We start from the raw sequence: 19,418 nt of genomic DNA on the forward strand, positions 1-19,418 counted from the left end.
AACGTGTGTAAATGTTAAGTAAAAGGGATATGTTTATTTTTATTTTAAAAAAGAATTAAAAATATTATTTTACAAATTAAATTATAAAATACTCTCTATATTCCAAATTAGTGAGTTCGTTAATTTTAGGCACACTAATTTAGATGATTTAACTGCATAGCTATATAATTTATTTTTAATATTTTTAAAAAACAATTAAAAATAATTTCACGAATAACAGATGATCATTATCTTTTAAATCACATGCTGAAAATCGGATGTTGCCCTTATCATTATCACATTTTTAAGTAGTAATGTCTCGAAAATTAAATATTAGATCCAATATGATTTCAAATATCACTTTATAATATTCTTTTTTGTCATAATATCACTTAATAATGTTAAATGAGTGACGTTTATATTTTTTTTAAAGTGTTACACAATGAGAAACTCTAAAAAATATAACGGTAGATAATGTAGTATCATATCAAAACATTACTTTATCTAACCAGAACATAATATTCCAAGGACAATTTAACTTTTTTTATAATATTCAGAACCTTCTTTTTTTTTTTTGAATAAAAGACAAATTTCATTAATACGAAATGTCATACAGAAAAATCTCCAACAATACATCTCGAGGAGACATAAACACTTTTTGACAATTTAAAGAACAGGATAATTTAGCTACTAGATGAGCTACTCCATTCGCTTGTCGTTTAACAAATGAAACTGAATAACATGGCTTCGAATTTAAAATAAGCTTGCAGGCATTCAAGATGTGACCAACTTCTAAAAGATTTTCCTGAGAGTCATGCAAGGCTTTAATGGCCAGGAGAGAGTCTGATTCAATTTCCACCACCTCATGATTTAATGAGCACAACCACGGGAGACCTTCAAAAGAGAAAAGGCCCCCAGTAACCTTTTTTTAGTGTCAAATGCCCTAGTTGTCATTATAATAAAAAATGGCCCTCATTATCACTCTATAACACTACTTAAACTCACGTTCTGTTTTTCCATCATAAACGGCACACGCAACAGTGTTTCCAGGTTTAATACTTTTTAAAAAAAGTCTAACGTAACATGAAGTTACGTTCACTGATCTGAGTTTTTTTTTCATATTACTCACATCTTGCTTATTTCCATATAGAAAGAAATTCACTCACTAGTCAACGTTATAACAAATTATAATAATATTTAACCAGTGCACCCCAAAGGGTAGCGGCTGCGGTTTCCTACGTTAAAAAGAATATTTAAGCGTTCATACATGGGGTTTAGAAAAATTTGTTTATAATTGTAAATTAATTTTCTGAACGTTAGGGTTTAGGATTGAGGGTGTAGGGCCGGTAGGCCCTACTCCCTCGAGCCTAAAACCTAATTAATGCGAGGCTGAAGGGCCGAAGGCCCTGAAGCCGAGAAATCGGCAGAATAAATAAATTTACAATCGTTAACATTTAGGGTTTAGATTTGGGTTGCAGAATGATTAATTCATACTGTAAATTAATTGGCCGAACGTTAGGGTTTAGGATTGAGGGTGTAGGGTCGGTAGGCCCTACTCCCTCGAGCCTAAACCCTAATTAATGCGAGGCTGAAGGGCCGAAGGCGAGAAACCGGCGGAATAAAAAAATTTACAATCGTTAACATTTAGGGTTTAGGTTTGGGTTGCAGAATGATGAATTCGTATTGTAAATTAATTGGCCGAACGTTAGGGTTTAGGATTGAGGGTGTAGGGCCGGTAGGCCCTACTCCCTCGAGCCTAAACCCTAATTAATGCGAGGCTGAAGGGCCGAAGGCCCTGAAGCCGAGAAACCGGCGGAATAAATAAATTTACAATCGTTAACATTTAGGTTTAGGTTTGGGTTGCCATAATGATTAATTCGTACTGTAAATTAATTGGCCAAACGCTAGGTTTTAGGATTGAGGGTGTAGGGCCGGTAGACCCTACTCCCTCGAGCCTAAACCATAATTAATGCGAGGCTGAAGGACCTTCAAGCCCTAAACGCTCGAGCCTAAACCCTAATTAACTCGAGGCTCTAGGGCCGTGAGACCCTAAAGCCGAGGAACCGGAATTAAAATATAAAACAAAATTTTAAATGGCGTTTAAAGTGGCGACAGAATTGTAAGTTGGGTGTTAAGCTAGCAAACGACATTAAGTTACGTTTTAGATTTTTAGGTTATTAAAAAATAAAAAAAAAAATCAAGAACGTCACATGAAGGCACGTTTTACTTCTGATAAACACACCAGCACGTGACTAAAGTCTCGTTTTCATATATAACAGCAATTGAAGTGACGTTTTGCTTTTTTTAGTTTAAAATAATAACCCCATAACGTGACCAGGAGTCACGTTTTAGTATAAATCCTAAACGCTGCTTCAGAACATGTTTTGGAGTGACACCCGGGGCCATTTTACGGGATTGTGACTTTAAGGTCCATATTGTTACTGATGGTGACTCACAGGGCCAACACCCCCTTCAAAAATAGCGCTTGCTTCGGCTTCAAGGACAGTAGCCACCATGGCTTTACATATTGTTTTACCCATCACAAAAACTCCCTCGCTGTCACGCAGAACCAAACCCAACGAGACCGAGGCCTCACCGAAACGCACACCTGCATCAACATTTAGTTTGAGAACTCCATCCGTCAGCTTTTTCCACTTCACTCGAGAAGAAGATGCGGAACTAGAAGTACTACCAACCTGAACAACACGCTTAGCTTTAGCCTCCTTCCAGTCAGAAATAATCTTAGCGCTCCAATCCATAGCTATAGCAGCTGTAACAACCTTGTGATCCCAAACCTTCTTGTTTCGAAAAAACCAAATTCCCCAAAGAACTCGAGCAATATTAAAAGTTTCATGATCAGGACCTGATTCAAACCTAGCAAGTAACCAAGAGGGGGCAAACTCCACCAGAGACAAATCAAAGACCATACCTGAGTATTGCCAACATAACATTGCAAACTGGCAGGTGAAAAATATGTGAATAAGGTCTTCGTCACCAGAGTTACACATGGGACAGTCAAGAGAAAGATTTACTCCCTTAGATTGTAATCGACTTTTCACAGGCACATTATTCCTGCAAAAACGCCATAAAAACACTTTGATCTTAAGAGGAACCTCCAACTGCCAGAGTTTCTTCCACCCACTAGATTGTGTAACAGTGCCAGTGCCAATATTTTGGGCATGTCAAAACTGGTAACCTGTTTTCACAGAATTTTGGCTGTTAGTAGTCTTTGACCAAGCTAGACGATCCACGGTCGACCTACAGGGAACATAAGTTTTTAAAAATTATGTAATTCATTCAATTCCGTATCAGACAATACATCTTATCATCGGTGATAATGAAAATAGTGTAGATGTTTGACCTAGTCCCTGTTTGACAACCAATATAATAAGAAATAAATTCTTATTTTTCTAAAAAATATATTTTTGTATATAAATGTTAAAGAGATATTTCTTATTTGTTGTTTGAAAAAAGTAAAGACTTATTTCAGAATAAAAAAAAATTATTGTACATTCTCTTTATTTCTGAAAATAAGTTTGGTCAAATCATCCATAATTCACGTAATTCAAAAGCCCATTAATTTTTTTTTTCTTGCTAATTGATCAGCACACGCACACGTTTCCAACTTCCCGCAAAGGGTACAGGAGTACCACCGGAGTACCATCACACCGACGCTTTGTTGGGCCCAATAATTGGCTGAAGTTGAACGGGGCTTTCTGCCTCCGCTGGACCCCAGTTGGGAGGACTCTTTCCAAGTCTTCGGAGACTCTTTCCCATTGACTCCAACTTTCCAGGGTGTATACAAATTTTTTGAAAGAGGGTGTATACAAATTATTCACGGCCATCAAATCAACCAGCGTAGCTGGTGAACAAATATTATTGTTTATTATAATTTTATTTAATTTAAATGTGATTATAAGAACATAAGAGGACGTTTGAAAGTGTGGGTCTTATTTCAAACAGTAGATTTAAAAAAATATGATTTCAATTGTTATTTAAAATTCTTAAATTTATATTATATTAAAATGTTCTTATTCTAATTAATGAGTCACTATTCGTATTCTCAAGCATGTTAGTTTGTTAAAATTTAAAATTTCAAATGAAATTAGGCTAAAAGACCATAATATCAAAGCAAAATCTCATTATCCAATATATTGGTGGGCAAAAATATTAAACCTGGCTATTCATTAATATTGGTTCTTTATTCAAATTATGTCAAATTTATATAAAATTTCGAAAATTATTTATGAATAAGAGTCGGCATTCATATATTTATTAAGGATACAAGTGAGAAAATGTTATTAAATTAATATTTTTTTAATATACGTAAGTTTTTTAAAATAAATTTGTAGCGTGGGACGGGAGTATTAGACTGATTCTGGCTTGGAGTGAATCAGCCCATAAAGTTTACAGGGTAGATGACCATTCTTAAATCTTAAAGAATCTTACGGTGACAGCTAACTGAACGACTCGGTTTCAGAAGTGCTGAAAAGTTTCGACGTAAACTACAATTTGCCTAGCATGTAATTTCCATGCATTTTCTCGTTACTAGTGACAGATAACTTTTTTGATATTTATATATTTTTAATTATAATAAAGATACTAGTGATTATGGTTAGCTTTTGGAGTACTTTCGGAGTACTTGGAAATTTTCTTTTCGAGAAAGACGAGAGTACCTATTTCAATTTTTTACCAAAAATTATAATTGAAAACAACGGACTTTTATACTTATCATAACAATTTTTAACATCTTGTTTAGAAATAACCTGTTGTTGTATTATGCAAAAGTAATATCACTAGTTTCTATATTCGTATTCTAATGATAATAAAAACATCTCTAATTCATTAAAACTCTTACATAGAAAATGATAAAAAAAAAAGAAGATATAAAATAATTTATTAAAAATATATCAAAGTTTTTGCACTCGGTTATAATTATTGTGTAATTTCTTTTTTCAATTCCAAGATATTGTTATAAGAAAATTTTACATCATATATATATTACAAAAAAAATTAATGTATTCTATATATATATATATATATATATATATATATATATATATATATATATATATATACTTACAATAAAAGTAATAATATATTATATTCTAAATATAGTTAACCACTGCAGTTGGTCGCTTATAAATAGAAGTGTGCATTATAGGATGAAACGTACATCAAGCTGAGGAGAAACATGGCACACTCTGCAAAGCTATATCATCTTCTTTTACTTGTTTTCTTTTCCTCCTTACTTCCATCCATTCTATTGGCAACAAGACGAGAAGGAGAAGCTCTTGTGAAATGGAAGAATAGCCTAGCCCCGTCTTCTTTTCTTGATTCTTGGTCACTCTCCGATCTCGATAATCTTTGCAACTGGACTGGCATTACTTGTAACTCTGCAAGTTCAGTGTCTCAGATAAATCTTTCCCAAAAACAGCTCGATGGAACGCTGTCCGAATTTGGTTTCACTTCATTTCCGAATCTCGAAAATTTGACTATAAGAGACAACAGCTTCTCCGGGCTAATACCACCAGGCATTGCGAATTTAACACAGCTTCAATACCTTGATTTAAGCTACAATTATTTCAGTGGTTCCATTCCGTACGAGGTTAGCCATCTTCAGAGATTACGTGTTTTAGACTTGTCGTATAATGAAATGCAGGCTCCAAAGTGGTCTGACTTCTCTCCCATGCCTTTTATGAGCATCCTCAACCTACGGGCCAATCATCTTGTGTCGAAATTCCCAGAATTTATATCCAATTCTTTTAGCCTGACTTTCCTTGACCTTGGAGACAACAAGTTCACCGCTGATCATCTTGTGCTCGAATCAGAATTTACCAATTTGCAAAATCTTGAAACGCTGTTTCTTGATGGTAATTCTTTTGAGGGGACGTTTCCACCGAATATATTCAGGCTTTCTAAATTAAAATACCTTTCCCTATCTGCTAATAAGTTTTCAGGTTCTGTGCCGGATGACATAGGGATGCTTCGTGATCTTGAATCCCTTTATCTTGGTAACAATTCTTTCAAAGGGATGCTTCCACAAAATATTTTCAGACTTCCCAAATTACGGGATCTTTCCCTCTGGGGTAACAATTTTTCAGGTCTTATTTCAGATGATATAAGGATGCTTTCTAACCTGGAATCTCTTGATCTTAATGGTAATTCTTTTCAGGGTCCGCTTCCACCAAATTTCTTCAAGCTTTCCAAATTAAGACATCTCGCCCTCTCAAATAATAAAAGAGTATTTAAAGGAAGTATTCCTCTTGGGTTGGGGCTTTTGACTAACCTTGACTACTTATGTCTTAATTCCAATTATCTCACCGGCTACATTCCATCTGACATTGGAAATCTAAAGCTACTAGAACATCTTGATCTCAGTTTTAATCAATTGACCGGACCGCTCCCAAAGATCATTTCTAACCTCACTAATCTAACGCGTCTTGGTCTGAATGATAATTGGTTTTCCGGCAGTATTCCAAGTGACTTCTTGGAAAACTCTACATTATTATTTTACATTGATCTTTCAAACAATGATCTGTCTGGAAGCATTCCTAAGGAATTCAACGTTCATCCGACATTGGATTATATCAATTTAAGTGGAAACCGTTTTAGAGGTCTACTTCTCTCTTTAAATTTTTATGTTCATTTTGTATATGCTAGTAACCTGATTATTACACTTTTACTGAAGCTTCAACAATTCTAACAGGCAAGCTTCCAGCAACGATTTGCAATGCTACATCCCTTTCGACTCTTGTTCTGTCAAATAATGAATTCAGCAATGCACTTCCACATTGTTTGGGGAATCTTGCTGATCAACTTCTTTCCATTAATCTTGCTAATAATTTGTTTCGAGGACCAATACCAACAACTTTCTCTAAGAGTTGCCGGCTGACATATCTAAACATGTACAACAATCACTTTGAAGGGTTGTTGCCGCAATCTCTGGCAAACTGTAAGCACCTACAAATTCTTGATATTGGAAACAATGAAATAGGTGGTAAATTCCCGTCATGGCTGTTTACTCTTGGAGAGCTGGAAGTCCTAGTCTTGCGATCAAATAGATTCCACGGTCCAGTCAATGGAACAAGCTCAGCAAATTTATTCCCCAAGTTGCGGATTGTTGATCTCTCCAACAATCAATTTACAGGCGATTTACCAATTCAGTATTTTAAGAATATGAAACCAACAGATAACCACTATAGTTATTTTTATACAGAAAGTGGTTTTTACTATCATCAAGCATCGATCTCATTAACTGTGAAAGGAAGAGAGTATGAAGTGAAAAAGATCCTTCATATTTATACAGCCATAGATGTGTCATGCAACAAATTTCAGGGAGAAATTCCCGAGGTTATTGGAGAACTTAAATGGCTTGCATTGCTCAATCTATCACATAATAGTCTTATTGGACCTATCCCATCACAGCTCGGAAATATGGAATCACTTTTATCTCTAGATTTGTCTTCAAATCATTTGACAGGGGGTATTCCCGATCAGTTGATTAGGTTGACATTTCTAGAGGTCTTGAACCTCTCGGAAAATCATCTGACAGGGCCTATCCCCCAAAAAGGACAGTTCAGCACATTCAACAAGGATTCTTACCTAGGTAACTTTGCCTTGTGTGGATTACCTTTAACTAATAACTGTACACACACTGTGTCACCACCACAAGAAGGCGGAACTGGTGACAATGATGCCTATGATGAACCCGATTGGGAAGTGATCCTCATGGGATATGGATGTGGACTAATATGCGGATTATTGTCCACTGGGTACGTTGTCTTCACATTCAGAAAGCCTCAGTGGTTTATGAGATACACTGAAAGCGTGCAACAGAAGTTGATGAGATGATGCATGTTGAGTACCGTTCAATCATGAAGCACAACTGGAAACAATGTTATCTTAGGAAAACATGTGTTCTGAACCAGTAGTGTTTGCACAAAATTTGTGGTGCTATGTAATACTTATATAATTGTACGTATGATTATTGATTAGTCGTTGAGAAAATGCATTTTATTTCAGTGTCAATGATAATCTACATGTTTTGGATACTTCCAGCTTCTCATACTAATATAGGAACCACTTGAAAAATTTTGCGATGCAAAGCAGGGACTCATGAGTATTTTCATATGTGTATTAGTTTTGAAGATAAAAGTTGTATGGACAATTGTGTTGATAATTTGCGCAATGATAACTGGGATAGGTCATCTTCTCTCCCAAGTCTTGGATGGACTCTTTCCAAGTCTTCTGAGAACCCATCAGCTCAGATTAGTCCATACAATGTCAAGGGTCCTATGATATGGTCTACTAACAGCCCAGTGTCGGTAATAAATCCAATTGCATATAACCTATTCAAAATCAATCCCCTATAAACAATCATCTCTAAAAACTATTCACATAAAATAAAATTTTAAAAATATAAAATATCTAGTTGTTTTCAATATATAATTTTCCACAGTAGATAACAAAATATCTTTATCAAATTATATTATTTATGGGTTCAATATTTAAGCTATAATTCCAATAACACGGCAAGCATGCATGCAGCATATAAATAGAAGTGTGCAGTATGTATGGTATTCATAACCCAGTTGAGGAGAAACATGGCACACTTTGTAAAGCCTTCTCACCTTCTTCTCTTTGTTTTCTTTCTCTCATCACTTGAGTCCATTCTTGCAACAAGACGAGAGGGAGAGGGAGAAGCTCTTGTGAAATGGAAGAATAGCCTAGCCCCTTCTTCTTTTCTCGACTCTTGGTCACTCACCAATCTCGATAATCTTTGTAACTGGACTGGCATTACTTGTAACTCTGCAGGTTCAGTCACTGAGATTAACCTTTTCGGAAAAAAACTTGATGGAAGGCTGTCCGAGTTTGGTTTCACTTCATTTCCAAATCTCAACAATCTCACCCTTGCAGATAACTTCTTCTTGGGTCCAATACCACCAGCCATTGAGAATTTAACACAGCTTCAGTATCTTGATTTAAGCTTTAATTATCTCGATGGTCCCATTCCGTTCCAGGTTAGCCATCTTCAAAGGTTGCTTGTCTTAAACGTGTCACAGAATGCATTGCATTCTCCAAATTGGTCCAATTTCTCAAACAGATGAAATTATGCAACTGAAATTGATGTAGTCTTAAAGAATTCTCAGGCACTTAAACATGTTTCAAAGAATTCTCAGGCACTTAAACATTTGGACGGGTTCTTTGGAAGCCAAGATGCCCAGGTTATCATGGCCATGCACAAAATGCAGTATAAAAAAAAAATGAATACCTTAAGAGAGATTGCTCTGGGTCTCCCCAAGCCTTCTAGACTCATTCCAAGTCTTCTGAGGACCACTGCCTCGCGCTTTCAAAGATGTGATGGTAGCTCGGGAGTGATATAAATTATTTTCGGGACACTAATAATAAATAATCAGATCAAATTAATCATCAATAATAAATTGAGGATACGAAATCAAAATTAATCCTAAATTTTGATAATATATAAAAATTACTTTACGTACACTGTTTGCACGCATTTTGAGCTCGTATAAAGTATAGTTTCATAACTTTTTTTAAAAAATTTCTTTTTTGATAAAAGTTTAAACGTCAAACTTTTATTCAGAGAAAAAAAATTAAAAAATATATCACGGAACTATACTTTAAATTAGTATGGAAAAACGTGCCAAAATTAACGTAAAGAAATGAGGGGAACAAAGATAGTATAATTATATTATAAATTAAAATTGAAATAACTTACGTGGCACTGAAATTGATAAAGGCAATATGGTTAAATTGATGAAAAGTCAAAGTCCTCTAATAAATCCATAAAGAATATAATAATCAAAACGACGAAAATTATAAATGAAAAATCAAAATCATCCTAATAAGTACACAAAAAGAATATGATCGTTAGTGTATTGGAATAGTGTGCACACACTTATATATCAAAATTTGTGGTCCAAAAGCTATGGCACAATATTCTAAATACACCACATTAAGTAATAGTTCAAAAATATTCAATATATAATTGTTTTCATTCATAATTTTGTTATTATTTTAAAAAATAATTTGGTTGCTGTTAACCTATATTTCAATTATATAATTATATTATTTTTTATTTTATGTATCTAGAAACAATATTTTTGTAATATTTATTACATTAATTATATTAAAAGATATAATTTGTTAAAAACTTGAATAAAATTAAGAGGATAACTTTATGTCTCTCCAAGTTCACAGCACGGGTGAGCATTGGGTTCGGATATCCATATACCGAATGGATATATCAAATCAAAACTAATCATGAATTATGATAATAATTAAATAAATTATAATTAAGCTATATGAATCAACTCCAAATGACAACAACAGCACCAAACCTTAGTTACTTTAATATTGGTAAATAAATATAATATAATAATCAAATTGATGAAAAATCACATCATCTAATAAATTCACAAAAAATATATGATCATTAGTATATTATATTAGTATCCACACACTTATATTTCAAAATCTATCCTCCAAAATTATCATCTCTGTAAGCTAGCCACATAAAATAAAAAATTTAAAGATATTAGATATTTAGTTATTTTCATTATATAATTTTTCCACACGAAATAACAAAATATCTTTATCAAATTATTATTTATGAGTTAAATATTCAAGTTATAAATCCAGTATTCAGCGTATAAATAGAAGTGTGCAGTATGATATCAGATTCACATAACCCAGTTGATGAGGAGAAACATGGCATACTCTGCAAAGCCTTCTCACCTTCTTCTCTTTGTTTTCTTTCTCTCATCACTTGAATCCATTCTTGCAACAACACGAGAGGGAGAAGCTCTTGTGAAATGGAAGAATAGCCTAGCCCCTTCTTCTTTTCTCGATTCTTGGTCCCTCACCAATCTCGAAAATCTTTGTAACTGGACTGGCATTACTTGTAACTCTGCAGGTTCAGTCTCTGAGATTAACCTCTGTGAGAAACAACTTGATGGAATGCTGTCCGACTTCGGTTTCACTTCATTTCCAAATCTCAAGAATCTCACCCTCGCATACAACTTCTTCTCGGGTCCAATACCACCAGCCATTCAGAACTTAACAAGGCTTCAATGCCTTGATTTAAGCTTTAATTATCTCAATGGTCCTATTCCGTTCCAGGTGAGCCATCTTCAGAGCTTGCTCATCTTGAACCTGTCACAGAATGCATTGCAAACTCCAAATTGGTCCCATTTCTCTCCCATGCCTTTCTTGCGCATCCTCAACCTCAGTTACAATCCTCTTGCGTCGAAATTCCCAGATTTTATATCCAGTTCTCATAGCCTGACTCACCTTAGCCTTAATTATAACGAGTTTACTGGTGATTTAGTACGTGAATCAGTATTTGCCGATCTGCATAATCTTGAAAAGCTCAGTCTTGTTGGCAATTCTTTCGAGGGGCCATTTCCGCCGGATATATTCAGGCTTTCCAAATTAAAACATCTTAGCATGTCAGATAACAAACTTTCAGGTTCAATTCCCAATGACATAAGGTTGCTTTGTGATCTTGAATACCTATATTTAGCCAACAATTCCTTTGAAGGACCGCTTCCACCAAATATATTCAAGTTTTCAAAATTAAAACATCTTGTTCTTTGGGGTAATAAGTTTTCTGGTTCTGTTTCCAATGATATAGGTTTGCTTTCTGAGCTTGAAACTCTCGATCTTAGCTCTAATTTTTTTGAGGGGCCGCTTCCGCCAAATGTATTCAAGCTCTCCAAACTAAAAGTTCTCACCCTGTCAATTAACAAATTTTTAGGTTCAATTCCCAATGACATAAGGTTACTTTGTGATCTTGAATACCTATATTTAGGCAACAATTCCTTTGAAGGACCGCTTCCACCAGGTATATTCAAGCTTTCAAAATTAAAACATCTTTTTCTTTGGGGTAATAAGTTTTCAGGTTCTGTTTTCAATGATATATGTTTGCTTTCTGAGCTTGAAACCCTCGATCTTAACTCTAATTTTTTTGAGGGGCCGCTTCCGCCAAATGTATTCAAGCTCTCCAAACTAAGGTTTCTTTACCTCTGGGGTAATAACTTTTCAGGTTCTGTTTCCAATGATATAGGTTTGCTTTCTGAGCTTGAAACCCTCGATCTTAGCTCTAATTTTTTTGAGGGGCCGCTTCCGCCAAATGTATTCAAGCTCTCCAAACTAAAGATTCTTTCCCTTTATGTGAACAACTTTTCAGGTTTTATTTCTAAGGATATAGGTTGGCTTTTTGAACTTGAAACCCTCTATCTTGGCTCTAATTTTTTTGAGGGGCCGCTTCCCCCACATGTATTTAGGCTCTCCAAATTAAGAGATTTGGACCTCTCAGACAATAGAAATTTATTTGAAGGAAGTATTCCTATTGGACTGGGACTCTTGACTAACCTCAGGTACTTAGATCTACATTTCAGTAATCTCAGTGGCTATATTCCATCTGACATTGGAAACCTGAAGCTACTAGTACTTCTTGATCTCAGTTCTAATAAATTGACTGGACCGCTTTCAAAGATCATTTCTAATCTCACAAATCTTATATTTCTTGATGTAAGTGATAATAGTCTTAGTGGAAATATTCAGAGTGACTTGTGGAAATATAACGATCATCCAACTTTGGAATACATCGATTTAAGTGGGAACCATTTTACGGGTATAGTTTTTCTCTATAGATCTTTTCTTTTTCTCATATGTAACTAAGCTAGTAATCTGATTATTGCAGTTTCACCAAAGTTTCAACAATCTTGACAGGTGAGCTTCCAACAACAATTTGCAATGTCACTTCCCTTTTGGTTCTTGATTTGTCAAATAATGAATTAAGTGGTGCACTTCCAAACTGTTTCGGGAATCTTGCTGATAGATTGCTTTTCATTAATCTTGCTAATAATCAGTTTCGAGGAACAATACCAACTACTTTCTCCAGGAGTTGTCAGCTGACATATCTAAACATGGATAATAATGAGTTTGAAGGATTGTTGCGCCCATCTTTGGCGAACTGTAAGCACTTGAAAATTCTTGATATTGGCAATAATAAAATAGGTGGTACATTTCCGTCATGGCTTTATGCACTTGGAGAGCTAGAAGTCCTTGTCTTGCGATCAAATAAACTCTATGGTACAATAAGTGGGAGGAGCATAGAAAATCCCTTCCCCAAGTTGCGGATTGTGGATCTGTCCAACAATCAATTCACTGGCCATTTGCCAATTCAATACTTTAAGAATATGAAATCAACTGATAATTTGTATAGTTATCAGAATGACACAGGAGTTTTTTCTTTCCATTATGAAGCATCTGTATCATTAACTGTGAAGGGAACAGAGTATGAAGTGAAAAATATCCTTCATATTTACACAACCATTGATCTGTCCTGCAACAAGTTTCAAGGAGAAATTCCTGACGTTATTGGAGAGCTTAGATGGCTTGCATTGCTGAACTTATCTCATAATAGTCTAACAGGACATATTCCATCATTGCTGAGAAATATGAAAGGACTCCAATCTTTAGATTTGTCTTCAAATCAACTGACAGGGGCTATTCCACCTCAGTTAACTGCATTGACATTTCTAGAGGTCTTGAACCTCTCGGGAAACCATCTTAGTGGAGAGATTCCTCAGAAAGGACAGTTCAGCACCTTCAACAATGATTCTTATCTAGGAAACTCCGCGTTATGTGGATCACCTTTGACAAAGAAATGTGTAAACACAGCATCACCTCCACAGGAAGTCGGAAATGGTGATGAAGATGATGCTGGCGATGAATGGACATGGGAAGCAATCGTGATGGGATATGGATGTGGACTGATATGTGGATTGTCGTCTGCGTACATTGTTCTCAGACTAGGAAGGCCTTGGTGGTTTGTGAGATATATCGAAGTACTGCAACTGAAGTTGATGAAAAGATATGCATGAAGAAAGGTACTGGTAGATCAAGATGAACTTGAAAGTTGTTGTCGTGGTAGACATTTGTGAACCAGTACTGTACTAGCTGCTTAAGTATTTGGTATTATGTAATAATCCGTTTGGTCGGGACTCATAATGATATTTCTTGCTTCAGGGGTATTAATATAAACCTTGGTATTGTGTACTAGCTGTCTGTTTGGTCGTGACTCATAATCTTTCATGTATTAACATAAGGTTTTAATACATCCCGTACCAGGTTAGCCATCTTCAGATATTACACATCTTACTGCTGTCGCATAATGAATTGCAATCTCCAAATTGGTCCAACTTCTCTTCCATGCCCTTTTTGCGCATCCTCGGCCTTGGCAGCAATAATCTGGTGTCAAAATTCCCAGAATTTATATCTGACTCTCATAGCCTCACTTTCCTTGACCTTTCTTTTAACAAGTTTACAGGTGATCTTGTGCTTGAATCAATTTTTACCGATCTACATAATCTTGAAAACCTCCATCTTGCTGGAAATTCCTTTGAGGGGCCGATTCCACCTAGAGTATTTAAGCTTTCCAATTTAAAAGTTCTTGAACTCACGGGTAATAACTTTTCTCGTTCTATTTCCAACGATATAGGTTTGCTTTCTGAACTTGAGACCCTCTATCTTGACTTCAATTTTTTTGATGGACCAATTCCCCCAAATATATTCAACCTTTCCCAATTAAAAATTCTTGAACTAACAGAAAATAACTTTTCTGGTCCTGTTTCCAATGATATAAGTTTGCTTTCTGAGCTTGAAAACCTCAATCTTGCCTTAAATTCTTCTGATGGGCCTTTTCCATCAAAGATATTCAACCTAACCAAATTGAGACATCTAAATCTCTATGGCAATAAGAATTTATTTAAAGGAAGTATCCCACTGGATATCAGAAACCTGAAGCTCCTGGAATCTATTAATCTCGGTTCTAATCAATTGGTTGGACCACTTTCAATGCTCATTTCTAATCTCACTAATCTTAAGATGGTTGGGCTAAGCGATAATAGGTTTTTTGGCAAAATTCCTAGTGACTTCTTGAAAAACTTGCCATCCTTACACGTCATTGATCTTTCAAATAATAATTTGTCCGGAAATATTCCCAGGGAGTATAACGTGCATCCAATTTTAGAATACATCAATTTAAGTGGAAACCATCTTACAGGTTTACTTCTCCCTCAATATATTTTATTTTCCTTTTGTATGTTACATTGATTACACTTTTACCGAAGCTCAAACAATTTTAACAGGTGAGATCCCAGCAACAATTTGCAATGCTACAAACCTTTATATTCTGGTTCTGTCAGATAATGGATTAAGTGGTGCCCTTCCGCATTGTTTGGGAAATCTTGCAGATAAAATGCATTGCATTGATCTCGCTAATAATCAGTTCCGAGGACCAATACCAACAACCTTCTCAGAGAGTTGCCAGTTAAGATATCTAAACATGTATGACAATCAGTTAGAAGGACTTTTGCCCCGATCTTTGTCAAACTGTAAGCACTTGAAAATTCTTGACATCGGGAACAACAAAATGGGCGGTACATTTCCTTCATGGCTATTCACTCTCAGAGAGCTAGAAGTCCTAGTCTTGCAATCAAATAAACTGTATGGTCCAGTAAGTGGAAGGAGCACACATCACATCCATTCCCCAAGTTGCGGATTCTAGATCTCTCCAACAACCAATTCACGGGCTATTTGCCAATTCAATACTCTTTAAGAATATGAAACCAGCTGCTGATAACATTTGTCTTAGGATGACACATGTTCTAAACTATGACAATAGTATGCAATCTCGTTTAATACTTTCATATTATGAACTAGTTCTGTTGAATAAATAAATATTATTAATTAATCAATCATGTGCGCTCGAGTTTCCCTGGCCAGATGCCCAGATTATTAGAGCATCTCCAGCAGAGTCTTAACCGGTTCTCTAAATATATAATAAAATATGTATCTTTTAAGGGATTACTACATTTTAGTGAATGAGAACTCCAACAACATTCCCTATTTACATTCTCTATTATTATTATAATATTATATTCAACTTGTAATAAGAGAGAGAAAGTTTGGAAAGAGTGGGAAAATGGAAAGAAGTGAATATTTTATTCATGAAAATAGTATGAGGAATGGCTTCACAATCCTTAAAAATGAGGAATGAAGAGGGGATCCTAACTTTTTAAGGAATGGCTAGGACTCTGCTGGAGTTGTGTTTTGTGCTATATTTCTTATAATAATAGCTTAGGATACCATATAGGGAAGCTGCTGGAGATGCTCTTATGGCCATGCAAAACATGCAGAAGCCATTAAGTACTCATTAACATGCCTGTATAAGAACCACCAGTAACAACGCAGAAAACTAAAATATTAGTTTTCTCCAAATATCCACTACTAGAAAAAAGGGCTTAGACATCGGCTAAAAACCGATGTCTATTGAAAACAGGACCGATGTCTTCGCATGTGATGTAAAAGGTAGGGGTCTTAGACATCGGTTTATGACCGATGTCTAGAACCACCTTTCACAGCAGTTCTACTAAAGAACCAGATGTCTATGCATTGAAAATCATCTTTTTTTACATGATTCTAATATGAAATATGGTAATAATAGAGGCTGAATATGATCTTAAACATGAGACACACAAGAGAAAAATGAACACATTTGCAGTGGAACTGATGTAATATTCATTTTTAACATCAGTTACCTAAACTAACCGATGTAAATTACTTTTTTTCACATCATCTGTTTAAATTAGACGATGTCTATGTTCGTCTTTCACATCAGTTCTTTATTTCAGTTGATGTCTATAGTTTTCTTTTACATCATCTCTTTATATCGGTTGATGTCTATAGTGTTTTTTTACATCAGGTTACTTTTAAATCCATTGTCTTTCTGTAGTTTAGACATCAGTTTTTCAAAGAAGTGATGTCATTTCACATTTTTTAGTCCATGTTCCACCTGCTTATATAACATGCCCAAATGTAAAATTAAAATCTCAAAACAAATCAACAATCAAATTTCCCAAGCAACAATATCACCAATTACCAAACATATTTGCATTAATCCACCAACTAATTACATAATTCACCAACAAGCAATACTAGTACTGATGCCAACTAATTCAAATTATCCACAACACAACCAATACTAGTAGTACTTCAATTCACAAGTCTGCATTGCCATTAACTACACATTATACTCCCAAAATCAGCAGTAGACTTCTAAACGAAACCTAAAGTCAGATTACTCCTAAAGTCATTGCAACTACATGAATGATTCAATATGGCTAAGAGCCTCAAACCGGACCTCATCAAGCTCGGCTTCCGAACAAATCAGCTTACGCGTCTTAAGAGCCCACTGAAATGTAAAACAAATAAAATTATAAATTATCCAACTGCACACATATATATATATATATGACAATTACAAAATCTAAGGAATGTAAATACCTTCTTTAAAAATGACAGTTCATGGTCCATTATAATTTCTCTCATGTAGCGCATAACTACATAGCCACATTCAATCCCACCAGGTTGTTTGGGACATCCCTGTTTAAAAATAAAATTAGAATAGTAACATACCTATATAATAATACCGTATTAACTGATCCTAATTAATAGAAAAAACAAAGGTTATACCGGCATATATTTGATACTAGGGGCTTTATTTCCCCTCCCAGCCTGAACATTAAAAGTAATCATCGCCCTGCAGTCACGTGTGGTGGTGACATTAATTAGTGCAAAATAAACGATATTTCAATAATTAAATATAGCTCTGTATCAAATAATGGAAATACCTAGTCAGTGCTTTTTCCAACTCAGGAAAATTAGTTCCTCGAGGCAAAGGATTGAGTACAAATATTTCTCCAGCCCATAATATGACCAATATCCAGTGACAACTATGTTTATTACAAAAAAATTTTAATTAGTAGGAAAAGCCGGTCAGGATTAGAAAAATATCCAATGGCCAATAAGGACGGAGTACTTACTTGGTATTATAGGGTAGTAGGAAAAGCCGGTCAGGATTACCCTCTTTCAAACGATTCACCAAGTTACGTTCAATATCTGTACTGTTGGTGAATATGGTTGCGGGATCACAAAAAGCATACATTTCCAATTCGTCATTGTCACGAACCACCGTATGCAAGTACCTGCATTAAAAATCAAAAAAATATTTATTTTTCAAAATAAATATGCACACAAGCAAATAATATGAGACAGGGCAGAAGCGACAAGAATAAATTGGAAAGATTACTTACGCCATGTATGCAGATAGTGCACCTTGCCCAATCATTTGGAACTCGAGCAAAGCAATTATATTCTCAGCCAATATAAAAATTGTTTTCTCAGCACCAAAAACCTCGGCATCACATGGCATTTGTATCGAACCCCCGCTGGACTTCATGAATGTTGTTGCATGTTTATACAACAAGCGAAAGCGCTGTGGAACTTTCTTATTGATCTCGACACTCTTAAACAATCTTTGCACCTTTTCCAACTCAGTTTTAGGTTCTTTTTCTTTTCTCTTTTTTTTCTGCATATATAAAGCAAATGATTTCAATATAACTTAGACCACTAATTTTTCTCCTATTTTTCTGCAAATATAAAGAACCTATAATCATGCATACCTCGACAACTGGGGCATTTGGGAGTATGATCAAGTCTCGGGGCCATGACACATAAGACCCAACAGCTTGGTCCACTGTCTCGATTTCACCCTTTATGGGGATTGGAATCAAGGCGTCTCCTTGAATTGCGCCATCCACCGAGACACGAGCACATCCGGGCTGCAAAGCCACTCCATGTATAGACTTGTTCATGTTTTCATCATCAAATAGCAAGCCAAATGCCACCTTGTTTTCTATGGTTTCCACTGCCAACTCACATTTCTTCGGCCCCTGCACACATTTAAATTAAAGAAATAATAGGAACATAGGAGATACCTTTGACAAACTACAAAATGCACAAGTTATATTACCTTATTCTCTGGTGGAACTGCAGCATACTCAATAATAGCTACATCATCATCGAGAAGATTTTTTGCAATTGCTGGCTTAGTTTTTTCAGGCTTAGCTTTTTGCGCATCTTCTGCCTTCGAATCACAACTTGCTTTATCAGACAACATAGGAGATGAAACATTTGATTTAAGAATTGTCCTCAGTTCAGCCATCTCCTTCCGTGTCTTTTCAATCTCCTCAGCCATGTCCTGCTTGGCTTTCTTCAACTCTTCGTCCCTCTCTCGATCACGGGCTAACAACTCGGCTTTGGTTATTCTACAGCGCTTTCCATTCGGTATGTTGAAGAATACTGATGGGCTGACGAAGCTACCAACTCCACGAACCCTTCCTGAATGTTCGGGAGTTTCTAAGGCTGTAGTCAATACATCGTCACTTCCGCAAGGATTAAATTCTCCTTTACTTTGCTTCTCCAATAAAGTATCCTTTCATAAAAAAATTTGCATTCAAATTAAAATTGCATTCGCAGTGCTGATTAATAATGACTATGCTATT

General features: G+C 35.4%; 5 protein-coding genes across 5 annotated transcripts; 3 read left to right on the forward strand and 2 right to left on the reverse strand.

The window, feature by feature from the left end:
* Nucleotides 1–2,417: 2,417 nt before the first annotated feature.
* On the reverse strand, nt 2,418–2,906 carry LOC135151598 (uncharacterized). Its single transcript, XM_064090194.1, has one exon. It carries the CDS (start codon nt 2,904–2,906, stop codon nt 2,418–2,420), a length of 489 nt encoding a protein of 162 aa, XP_063946264.1.
* A 2,265-nt stretch (nt 2,907–5,171) lies between these two features.
* On the forward strand, nt 5,172–9,365 carry LOC135151599 (receptor-like protein 36). Its single transcript, XM_064090195.1, has 5 exons — nt 5,172–6,596; nt 6,689–7,754; nt 8,123–8,271; nt 8,797–9,002; nt 9,132–9,365. The coding sequence occupies exons 1-5, from the start codon at nt 5,174–5,176 to the stop codon at nt 9,363–9,365; spliced, it is 3,078 nt and encodes a 1,025-aa protein (XP_063946265.1). The 5' UTR covers nt 5,172–5,173.
* Nucleotides 9,366–10,688: 1,323 nt separating this feature from the next.
* On the forward strand, nt 10,689–14,074 carry LOC108214969 (receptor-like protein Cf-9 homolog). The gene is made up of 2 exons (XM_017387249.2): nt 10,689–12,640; nt 12,739–14,074. The coding sequence occupies exons 1-2, from the start codon at nt 10,702–10,704 to the stop codon at nt 13,893–13,895; spliced, it is 3,096 nt and encodes a 1,031-aa protein (XP_017242738.2). The 5' UTR covers nt 10,689–10,701; the 3' UTR covers nt 13,896–14,074.
* A 149-nt stretch (nt 14,075–14,223) lies between these two features.
* Nucleotides 14,224–16,232, forward strand: LOC135151600 (leucine-rich repeat receptor protein kinase EMS1-like). Its single transcript, XM_064090196.1, has 3 exons — nt 14,224–15,076; nt 15,219–15,529; nt 16,152–16,232. The coding sequence occupies exons 1-3, from the start codon at nt 14,224–14,226 to the stop codon at nt 16,230–16,232; spliced, it is 1,245 nt and encodes a 414-aa protein (XP_063946266.1).
* Nucleotides 16,233–16,929: 697 nt separating this feature from the next.
* Nucleotides 16,930–18,848, reverse strand: LOC135151734 (uncharacterized). The gene is made up of 7 exons (XM_064090899.1): nt 18,537–18,848; nt 18,168–18,442; nt 17,898–18,059; nt 17,706–17,807; nt 17,548–17,614; nt 17,359–17,457; nt 16,930–17,266 (listed from the first exon to the last, which is right to left on the reverse strand). Exons 1-7 carry the CDS (start codon nt 18,726–18,728, stop codon nt 17,174–17,176), a joined length of 990 nt encoding a protein of 329 aa, XP_063946969.1. The 5' UTR covers nt 18,729–18,848; the 3' UTR covers nt 16,930–17,173.
* Nucleotides 18,849–19,418: the final 570 nt, after the last annotated feature.

This window comes from Daucus carota, chromosome 3, assembly GCF_001625215.2.
Source record: "Daucus carota subsp. sativus chromosome 3, DH1 v3.0, whole genome shotgun sequence".
In the NCBI taxonomy this organism is placed as follows: Eukaryota; Viridiplantae; Streptophyta; class Magnoliopsida; order Apiales; family Apiaceae; genus Daucus; species Daucus carota.